This window comes from Eurypyga helias, unplaced genomic scaffold (genome assembly GCF_000690775.1).
Source record: "Eurypyga helias isolate BGI_N326 unplaced genomic scaffold, ASM69077v1 scaffold45307, whole genome shotgun sequence".
In the NCBI taxonomy this organism is placed as follows: domain Eukaryota; kingdom Metazoa; phylum Chordata; class Aves; order Eurypygiformes; family Eurypygidae; genus Eurypyga; species Eurypyga helias.
Window position 1 is genome coordinate 1 of NW_010264482.1, and position 11,467 is coordinate 11,467.

At 37.0% G+C, this 11,467-nt stretch overlaps 1 protein-coding gene across 1 annotated transcript; it reads left to right on the forward strand.

Moving 5' to 3' along the window:
* Window positions 1–6,046: 6,046 nt before the first annotated feature.
* Window positions 6,047–9,706, forward strand: LOC104513150 (transcription factor EC-like; the record flags this gene model as incomplete). The annotated part of the gene is made up of 3 exons (XM_010156399.1): window positions 6,047–6,254; window positions 8,040–8,187; window positions 9,087–9,706. Coding segments are annotated over 3 exons (737 nt in total), but the record flags the coding sequence as incomplete, so codon positions are not given.
* Window positions 9,707–11,467: the final 1,761 nt, after the last annotated feature.

An 11,467-nucleotide genomic window follows, 5' to 3' on the forward strand; every position in this document is an offset into this window, starting at 1 on the left:
TGGGGGGGGTTGGCGGGAAATGACAGCTGCATATACTGGTTATAGGATTGAGTAATGGGATACAAAATCTTCCATGCCAAATCACTGGCTCAAATCAGGCTGCTGAAGTAAAAAAATCCTGTAACAGATTTTTGTAACTGTTCAGAAAACTTATGAAAAATTATAATAAAATGAAAGCAATTCCAGCGTGTTTAAGAGAGATTGCCACATCAGGATAAAAAAACCCAAAAAACAAGTAAACAAAAAAACCCCACCAAAACAAACTAAAACCCCAAAACCAAACTGGACCAAAAAGAAGAAAAAAAGAAGATAAACTGAACAACAGAAAGTCCAGCTCTCTGTCCCTGGGAGCAATTGTGTGGTGTCTCTGAAGAAGGAAGGAGTGATGCTTTCAGCCCTTGCCATGGGCCCTCTAGTGGGATAAAACGATATGCATGTTCTCACTGTCTGCCCTTTTCCCAAGGAAGAAAAAAAAATCAGTTTAAGGGTCGTATGTAGACTGAGCATTTTTCAAAAGCCCTCCCCTCAGTGAAAAGAAAACAACAATTCTAAAATGCAAGGATAAGAATAATAACTGCTATAATAATAGCATTTCATACTAATGCATATACTTACAGTAACACAAAATGCGTATTTCTTAAACTATACCTGCATTCCCTTAAAGCTTCTATCTGTCATCAGTATGAAAAAAGCCACCTTGGTAGGAAAGTCTATTGCAAGATTAGCAATAACAATTCAGTGTGATATTTAATGCTGAACTTTAGCCTTATATTTCTCATGTCACTCAGGGAAGCCTTAAGACCATGCACTAGCATGATTGTGACTCGCATAAAATTGATTATACAGATTTTTTGTCTTTATCATTTGCATGTCAATACAGAACTGCATGCTACTTCAAATGAAAACATCTATTGATATTTCAGACTTTTTTTTTTTTTGCTTAGTACTAAGAAACTTTTGATTACATTAAGGATTTCTATAACAATATAAAGCTGTGTGAGACCTACAGGAGTACAAAGTTGGCATAATAAGCCCCTTGGAGTGAAATCACCAGAGGGAAAGTTAACATACCACATCCATTTTAGAGAATTCACAAACTCGGTTCCTTCTACAGCATCCATCCAAGATTAGATAAATGGGCATGTGCTTGTTACTAATTTAGAATTAGGTATTACAGCTGAGTTACAATAAGAAGTGCTTTAAGCACCTAAATTAAGTTTTGGCCAAAAGTGATTCATTGCGAACACAGACCGGTAGCAAAATTTTAATTTTACTGGTGCATCTTTTAGTATTCAAGGCCATTTGGGCAAATAATTGAAAGATTTCTCAGAAAAACAGTGGATGGCACTGTTGGTTTGCAGCTATAAAGCAATAATGGAAGCAAGATGTACTGCAATAAGAAATGGGCATGAGGTATAAATTCCAGTTGCGATTTTTGATTCTACAGAAGTGTTTCAGTTGCATGTTTTGGTTTGGATTCACGTTTAATTTATGAACTTATTCAAAACATTAATACATAGAGTAATGACTTAAGCTCTCTTAAAATGAATGATGTTGACCTGTGATTTTGCTCCAGTAATTGGATGATGAATTTTACCCATAGATTTTGGTGTTGTTGCCTGATGAAAAAAGTTCCAGGTATAGATCCTGAAACATGACCTTTTCTTGGTTTTGTCTGCAAACCTATGACTGAGTTCAACAGTGTGACAGCCCCAAAGTGGCTTATGTTTACAAAAGTGCCAGGTGAGCTTAAGTGTCTCACATTCTGAGGACTGCTGTCTTCAAAAGGCTGGTAATCACTACTCCTTTTGAAACTAAGCCTATTTAAGAGCTTTCAAGCTAGCATTAAGAAAAAAGACACATCAAAACATGCAGGACGCTTTTGAAAAACTAGGTTATAACGTAAATTTGCTATAGCTTGGTGCCAGGTTAAATTAATTCAAAGCAGTGTAAACACACTTTTTCAATTTTGTCTAGGTGGAAATAAACTAACTTGACCATATTGTTTTAGTGGCTGAGTAGATCAAAATTATTATTTCTTTATGGTATGGTCCTGTGTTGCCAAATCATAACTTGGTGTCCTTACCCTGTCTTTGAGTTCTTGCTTTTTCCGTCATAACATCTTACTGTGCCCCCAATCTGCCCTCTTCTTCTTTGAAAGAAAGAGATGTATCATCTCTTACAATACTTTATCCGTAACATTTTATCACACATACCATTTTCAGCTCATATATTGATTTTAGAAGATTCTTCTTATAGTGGGAACTTAGCTGTAAAAGGAAAAACCTTACTGATGCTTGGACTAATGACAATGAAGCAATTCAGCCTTTGCATTGAATAGCAAATACTACTATAACTAAGCCATTGTGGTTAGCATGCCTGTCCCAGATGGCTTGCCTCAAGAAGATTACATTCAGACTCAGGAACAGAAAAGGACATTTTTGATGCTATTTGGAAACCTTTTATGATTTTTATTTCTTAGAAGTGGTGTGTGGGATTTTTATTTCACTGTTGTTTTGTTAGTGATATAGTGAACTTGTTTGGCTCCTGCAGAGCTTCCACAGGGACTTTCTTTTGACTGGCTTAAACCCCTATTCTTTGCACTTTTATTTTTTTTAATTTAATGATGAAAAGTGTGGATTACATTGTTTAAATGAATGGGTGTTTTAAGTTCACTTCATCAGCATTAGAAAATGGAGATAAGTATAAGTTACAAAGAACTTTGACTCTTTTGTTTCAATTTCAATGCTTAGATACCCAAGTAGTAGATGATTCAGAAATGCAAAACAGTTATGCAGAATAATTCAAAAATAGAATAAATAAAGGCCCAAAGTACCCAGTCATATTTTGCTGAAAAACTCATAACCTGCTCCTTTAAATATACCTACCTTTCAACCCCTGGTTCCTTTGTGTTCTGCCTTTCAGAATCTGGTTTGAGGTGGTTAATGGGACTTCATGTTTTGATAGTCTGGAAATTCCTACGCAAGAACAGTTTTATGGTAGCTAGAAAATAATTGCCAGAAATACTATGGGAAAAAAAAAAATCTTTCCTTTAAAAATTCTAGTAGTTTTACAGAACTGGGATGTTTAATAGAACCACTGAGGATTTGGGCAGAAGTGGTGGGTTGCTCTCACTTTCCCTCTGCTCTCCACATCTGCCTGTTCTGACCTTCTGTCTGTTGTCTGCGGACAGACCTGCTAATGGCCAGCACGACCACATTTCTTACAAAGGAAAAGCTTGTGTACACTCATGCTATTATGAAATGGAAACTTGCTGCCCCTTTCAGGAGAATACACTTTGTAATTGTGCAGGTCATCAAAACAAGTACAAAGTCCTTCAAAGTATTTCTTTGAGCAAGCATAGTTTAAAGCTAATTTCTCAGAAATAGGGAAAGAAAAAACATAGTTTCAACTTCACAAATGTATTTGTTATTAGTAACTGCTCTGGGTCTGGCAAACTCTGTGACTATCACCCTCTCCCAAACTCTGTTTTCATTAACTGATGATCAGATGCTCTTGTCCTTCCTACAGGAGTTCAAGTTGTGTAAACTAGTGAAGCTCCTTTGACTTCAACAAAGTTCCCTTAATGGAAATTAATTGAAGACCAGTCTTATGGCTATGTTTCTTTTCTCCTAAATGAGAAACTCTCCTGTGTGAGAGTTACATGTTTTGGTCTGGGCATTTGAGATTTGTAGAGATTCAACTGTTACAGTTAGAAAGAGCTGAGGTTCAGAGACTAATAAAACACTATGCGTTTTTTACTTATATTCTACTTTTCCATGCAAATCATGTGAAGTGTGGTAGACCTTTGTTCATTAAACTAGATAACACACATATAGCTTGCTAAAAATTTCAAATTCTTGTACCACTTGTACACAGAGAGACAGAGACACAATCCTCCTATGCAGAGGTCGTTGCTGATGAGCAGACCTGCGAAACTTCTTAGTGCTATCAGCTGACTTGTTTCACATATAGAGTTTCCCATGAGTTTCCGTATTTACAGGATGGAGCGTTACATGCATACAATAAAAATTAAAATAAGGGGTGAAAAAAAGGAAAGAAGTAATAGACAGTGAATGAGTGAAATGAAAACAAAATATTCCTGCCATCTCTAAAGATTAGTTGATCTATATCAAACTTTGTAGCTTCAAGACACTTATGAATGCAACTCTTGTCAGCTGTTATAAAACAGTTTTCAGGAAAATGACTAACAATTGCCAGTGGTTGTTCCATTTTTTTCAGGTTCTCAAATGGGTTTGTTGGCCCTGTTATTTCAAACTTTATTATATACTGAGCAAGCACAATATGTATATCTCTAAAAAGCAAAAATCACAATATCCCAGTGCCAGTATTATCATTTCTCTAGATAACTATTTGTACCTAATTTAGAATTCAACATTTTCAGAGATATAAAACAGAAAACCAAATCCCGATCAGAGAATTTCAGAATTCTTCTTATGCACTTGCTGTGCTGTAATCCATCTTCAGATGCTGAGGTGTTTTTTTCTTCCCATCGTAGGTGAATCTGCTTGCCGGCCTGCTAAGCAGACCTAGACGCATTGCAGACTAGAGCTATGCAGACACCTGCCCCGTGCTATTCCCCCTGTGTGCCTTCATCCTCACTAGTTATACTGCTACTCTTCCAGCCCCGCACATCTACATAGAGCCTTTCTTTCTCCATAGCACTGTCCGGTGACTGCTCCATAGTGCTCTGGGCTAACATGGACGGAAAGTGTCTGTGATGCAGAACCTGCACAGACATCTTCAGTATTTTCTTTTGCTCCTGGTAAAAAAAAGAGAGACATGGGGTGAAAGACATGTTGACTTCTAAAGTCACCAGCTGATCTTTTGCTGTGTTGCCTTCAGACATTGGAAGATTTATCTTCAATATTCCTCATTTAATAAGATGCCAACCAGCATATGTATATGTGAGTAGAGATTTAGAAAATATGTGGGTTACAAGCACAGACAAAAATAAAATAACAGTCTCTTAAATCATAATAGTAACCATGGCATTTTCATCCTGGATCTCCATGACAGTTTTGCCTCTCAAAACTGTAAATATTACCACAAGGGATATCTATCCATATGTATCTCATGCAGAAGCTGACCAGCTCCATCTCTCTGGCTGTTTGAATCCAGGATTTAGCCCTCCAGTGAAGACTTATTTCAACCTATGAGAAAAAAAGTCATTACCATATACATAACAATTCAAACTGTTAAGGCAACATGCACTAAAATAAGCAATACCACAAAGGTTGTCAGTTACATGTAACATGAATGAATTTCATCACAGAAAGTTTTCAAATACAGTCACGAATATATGGCTTATTCATGTCAATCAGAAAAATGAATCAAAAATATTTTTGTCTGAATTTGATTTTGAGTTCATAACGTTTTATAACTGACAGGAAATTGTTTGTGAAATCACTATGAAAGATTTGCCATGGATGTGATATATGCATATTTTTCTCCTGTTGTTACATCTTATTTCCATTTTGCCAGCTGTGCATTAATTTCTAATTTCATAGTGCTACATTTTTTATGTTCAGACCATCATTCCAAAACATAGTTATGTTTTAATTACGTGCTATGAGGAGCTGATCCCCCTTGCCTAGGCAGACTGTGTTTCTCCAGAATTTGTGCTATAGGTTTTCTTAGTACTATAGCCTTTTCAAAGTTTTTTGAGTCCTAAATCCATCGTTTTCCCTGGAATTGAAACAAAAACCTACTGTAATTCTGAGCTCTATCTAAGAAATCTCGTTCGCATCTGAGATGACAGTGGTGATTCCCAGTTTAAAATATAGTAATGCTCCTAACTTTAGCTGCTCCTATTATTTATTCTGATGTAGACAGACAGGCATCTTGCTGCCTTTCCAACTCCACTGCAATTCTGTTGTAAATAGGGACCTCTCACTGTTTTACCTAAGTTTCCAAGGAGGTCTGAAGAAAACAAGGTTCTAATGTGGTGATGGCAGTCAAGTATTTGTTCAGAAAATAAGCATCATGTGTACTAAAAAGTTCCTTAATGTTTATAATTTCCTAGATATCCCACATGCAAGGAGAAAGTTTTCTCCTAGGAGGGAGTTCATGGGGTGCTGCCAGGAAAAGGTATTGTCCTCCCACCTGAGCAAGAAGTACCGGGAGAGGCAGGAGGAGGCAGAAGGACTGCCAAGAGATGACTCAGGTGTCATGAGGAGGACAGGTTCTGCTCTTGGCTCCCACTCCCACACTGCTTTAGTTTTTTTGACCAGGTATAGTCTAAATGAGACTACATACCCACTTCAGCAAGCAACCTCTGATGTTTTGTCTTAGTAGACAGCAGAGTCTGAGACAAGAATTGTTTTCCCTCTGACCTGCTCACCTTCTAATCCTGAAAGCTGTTCATTCCTGGCCCACATCCCTGAGACAAGGGGAGGTCCCAGTGTGCTGGAGACCTGTAGTTTCTGTGCTGCCCAGAGAGGACAGAGATGTGAATTCGAGCCCTCTCTGATCAAAAAGCTGGTTCTCCCAAACCTCTAGCAAATTATCTACATTCTAGGGTATGGTTAAAACCTGTGATGCACAAGTAATGCCAATTCTTCTAGCATCCTTAAAGCTATCAGCTCCATAAGGTTTTATCTCTAGTACAGTGTGTCAGGAAAGGCCAGGTGGTCTGGGTCCCCAGATCCTGTACCTGCCTGGCTTTGGCCTATACACACAATAGAAAGACAATTGCCTTGGTGCAAGTCTCTAAGGGTGCTTAGTCTTGGGGTAAGGGAGCAAGGTTCACTCTGAGAGGCTGAATGTAAAGCATAGACACTTCTGCAGCAAATTCACTCCATATCACAGTTTTACTCACCACAGGCAAGCTTTTAAGTTGGAGCAAGTCTCACTAACTAAAGCAACCAAGGAATTAGGGAAAGTGATGATTGACTGGAGTATAATTTATATTTCTTTTTGACTCTATAAATGCCAGCATATTTGGAATAGGTACTAAAAAATGCACTAAGGTGGTCCTTGTCACTTCCGACCTCAAATTCTTACTGGTTTAAATAGCTTTTTCCTTCTCAGGTTGCTTTATAGGAACAGAACCTCTGCCAATCTTCTGCTCGGTCTAAGCCGTCTTGCGCTGAAGAGGATAGTTTGGATAAATTCTGCTGTTTGTATATTTAATGCAACAGGCCCATACTGTATCATAATATACTGAACTTCATTAGAAATTAAACATTTTCAACAAATTTTATTCTGTTTCAAGGCCTCCAAGACCTTACAAAAGGGAATACATGGAAAATTGGTAAAGGGGTACATGAAAGTCCTCAAACAGATGTGTTTGGACAAGTATATTGTCATTAGTAAGGCTGCTTGTAAGCTGGAAGTTAATCCATGATTTCCTGAATGATAGACAAGTTTAGTCCTATTTTTTGCAAGGCTTTATTTTGAGTTAGGATCTGCATGTAGCTGTGGATTTTAAGTTGGTTTATATTGTTTCAAGATTCTTGAATGGGATTTTTGTCATTCCATAGCCATTATGGTTACCAAAATGTGATTTGTCTATCATCAATAAGGAGTGACATTCAGCAGAGACCATTTTTTTCTCAACAAACATACAGGCAACCTCATTAGTAAGTCAGGTAAAAGGAGTAGTGTATTCAAAATGATCTTTAAAAATTTAGGCTTAAGTCCTCAGTAATGTATATTTCCTAGTTCATTAATGCAGAAATACTGCACATAGATTTTAATCTTAGAGTTAATAATAAAAGCAATTTTCACTAAAAATATAAAAACTGTAATGGTAGAATCATGATATTGCATTTAGCTCTCCCACAAAAAGTCACTTTATTACTTTCTTTTGACACTTATTTTCATTCTGGGATTAATTTTACTATATAAGGGCTTCTTAACTATTCTATTAAAATTTCCATTCAGAAGCAATAATATCTAAGAGTGAATAATAGTCATGTAAATCATTATTTCATATTAATGTAAAAGATTCTGTAAGTTCTTATGAATTCTGCTGACATGCACAATTGTGAAAAGGTTATCTCTACATTCTGCAGTGATATGCGCTGGAACAAAGGAACTATTTTAAAAGCATCAGTGGAGTACATCAAGTGGCTACAAAAAGAACAACAGAGAGCCAGAGAATTAGAACACAGGCAGAAGAAATTAGAGCATGCTAACAGAAGACTTCTACTCCGAATTCAGGTTTGTATAAGAGCGTTGTCATGAAATACAAAGCTTTCTCAATACTTATCCCTCATCAGATTTTATTAATCTATATAATTTTTCCCCAAATGGCATTTATTAAAAATGAATTGGCTTTCCTTATTTATTGCTGTGTATATTGGGGAGGGGACATTTTTTGGATTTCTAGGAAATTCCTTTGATAATTAGACCTTACATAAAGGAACACACAGGAACTTAATAAAGTATTTGTACATCTTCCTTATGTATGTATTAGTGACAAGAAAGACAAAAATGGAAGCAAAAAAATATATGCCTGCAGCCAAAAATCAATATTGGACATAAAATTCCCTTCAGTATTATCATTTTCCCTTTGTAACCATTTCACATGTTACAATTCCTTGGCTAGAGTGTGCCATAATGTATTGGCTTGTGACATGAAGCAGCAGAATATGGCCCTGCATGGCTTGAAATGCAATATTTGAATGTAGACACAAATGAAGATGAGATAGACATAATCATCTTATACATGTGGTGATTTACACATATATCTGTATATCATAAACATCATCAAGTAAAGTATCTTCTCTTTCTCTGGATAGCAGTAGATAATGAACCAGAAAGTTGCAATGTTTTGCTGTCACCTTTATTGGGTTTAGTATGCAATGGTTTTAGAGAGGCTGCTCTACCTCATGTTCCCATAGAGGAGTTGCTTAATGACAGGAGGGAAAATGAAAACACTAACACTCGAGTGGCATATTTTCAGAGATTAACAATTTTGTATTTTAAAACATGGTCTCACAACTGGACAAAAGATATAATTAATTTGCATGTATGATCCGTATATTATGGCAATAGTTCTGAACACACTGTTTTGCTTTTTAAAGTCATTATCTAATTGTTTTTGTTGGAAATGTTAGGAACTGGAGATCCAGGCACGCGCACACGGCCTTCCAGTCATGTCTTCTCTCAGTGCTGTCAATTTAGCTGCACAGGTCATCAAGCAACAGTCTTACCCAGAGGAGAACTCTGTAGACTACTCTCAACAAATGCCTCTGGCACATGGACCAAATTCCGATGTTTGTGATGGATCTACAGCCTTTTCTGATCCACTTTCACACTTCACGGATTTGTCCTTCAGCGCAGCTTTGAAAGAAGAGCAACGGCTAGAGGAAATTTTACTGGATGACACAGTGTCGCCATTTGGAACAGACCCGCTCTTGTCCTCCACGTCCCCAGCCGCATCAAAAGAGAGCAGCAGGAGAAGCAGCTTTAGCACAGATGATGGAGATGACTTATAAAAGCAGAAAGGGCCTCATACTTCTCTAAACCACTTCCTAAAAGACTGGGTTGAACATAAGCGTGGTGTCTGTGCTTATTTTAAATACGAGTAAGAGATCCCCTGTGAAGATAAGTCACTACATGGCAAGGGTTTAAATCAGCCCTTACTCCACAGGAAAATGAGGTGGACATGAACTCATATTGCTTTACCCCAAATTCACACCCTCTGCTCACAGCCAATATTTGCACAGATCTTTCTTCACTGGGATGTTTTTACTGTCATTCCATGACTTTTTACAGCACTATGAAAATGGTTACCACAAAAGGAACACCCATGTACCAAAAGTGTATTCTAACTCTCTCTTCAATCTGCATTCACTACTCTGTGCTATAAACATGCATTTTAGTAGTTTTTAAATTTCTCTTTTTTATATAATTAAAACTTCTACAAACATGAAGCAACAGGGAACTATTTAAGCTGGGAACTATAGAGATGTTACAGGTTTTAAAATCTGAAAAAACAGATGGTAATACTTTCGCACAAGTGAAGTGAGCATGAAATTTAAACTGCGTAGGCCTCTCTTTAAAAGGAAAAAATCCATTAAGCTTTTCATGGAATTCCATTTCTTTAAAATTTCATTTGTAGAAAAAGAACAGACCTTTAATGTATGTTTTAATGACTCAGAAGAAAAATGGAAATTAACATAATGACAGAGACTCAAAGAGACAGAAAAAGATATGACATTTCAGGAGACAGACTGTATGGATGTACACGACTCAACAACGATACTCCGTGTTACAATTACCACAATTTAAAACAAGCGCTACCAGTAACAGTGCTATGTCAGCTGCTTATTCCAAAAATATTCAGACCGTGACCTTTTTTTGCATGGAAGAGATCAGAACTCAGAGACATAAGAGTGTGATTCTGGACAATGTTTTCAGTGTCCTTTGGCAGCACATTAAGGTTTTAGCAAAGGGACTGTACACATGCCTTTGATCCATTTGGAAAGAGAGGGAAATGACAAAATTCCCATTGCATATCACTTAAAAAAAAAAAAAAAAGAGAATTTAATTTAAAATTTGGCTTTGGATTCACTACAGAAAAGCTGAAAAGGAAGAGTTTTCAAACCAAAGGGGATATTCAGAAGCGTTGATGTGATGCACTGATTCCCATAACCAGCTTGCTGGGAGGGGGTGTTCAGAAAACATCTTTTGATGACTCAGTAAAGGCTTGGCAGTTAGAAGGCAGGTACAAGGCATATCATTTCTATACACAGCAAAATTCTGGAGACTGATGTATATTTCTGGAGGATATTAAGTGCAATCATTCTAATTGTAATATTAATACATGGGAAAATAAACTGTCACAGGTTCTACATATCTATTCCTCAACCAGAGCCAAAAGATCACATTAGGGAATTCTCTAATGATTCAAAATATGTTTCCAAATGTGTATTAATTTTGCTGGCACTAATCCTGTCTCATGCCCCAGAAGTGTCACAGGATTGGAAATATTAAGAAGAGATTTAAAAGGATTGTTGTTCGTGTTAATGTTTTAAATGTATTTAAACATATTATCCAAGAACAGAGCAATCAAGTCTTCTTATTGACTCTTCTGTTATGTACCTGGGTCCTTCTCACAGCCCTCATGAAGTTTGTGTTCCTCCAGGAGCATAGCCCATTCCTGACCAACCCAGATAGTGTCATGAGAGTTTCTTAACTGGAAAGTTAGCAGTGGGATAATAAATTACGCTCGGACGGCTATGAAAGGTGATGGAGTATCCAATTTCAGAAGAATATTTATGTTTATAGGACACTCAAGGATTTCTGTGAACCTATACAAACTACTTGGATGTATGCTGAACAGAGCAGAACTGATCTTGTTGCATGTATGGGGTCCCAGATAGCCCAGCACACACCTGACCCTCAGAAGAGGCCACGATATGCTTCCACTGCATGATTAAAAATAATAACAGCAAACAGTCTTCTGGTCTTTTTTTTTTTTTTTTTTAGCATG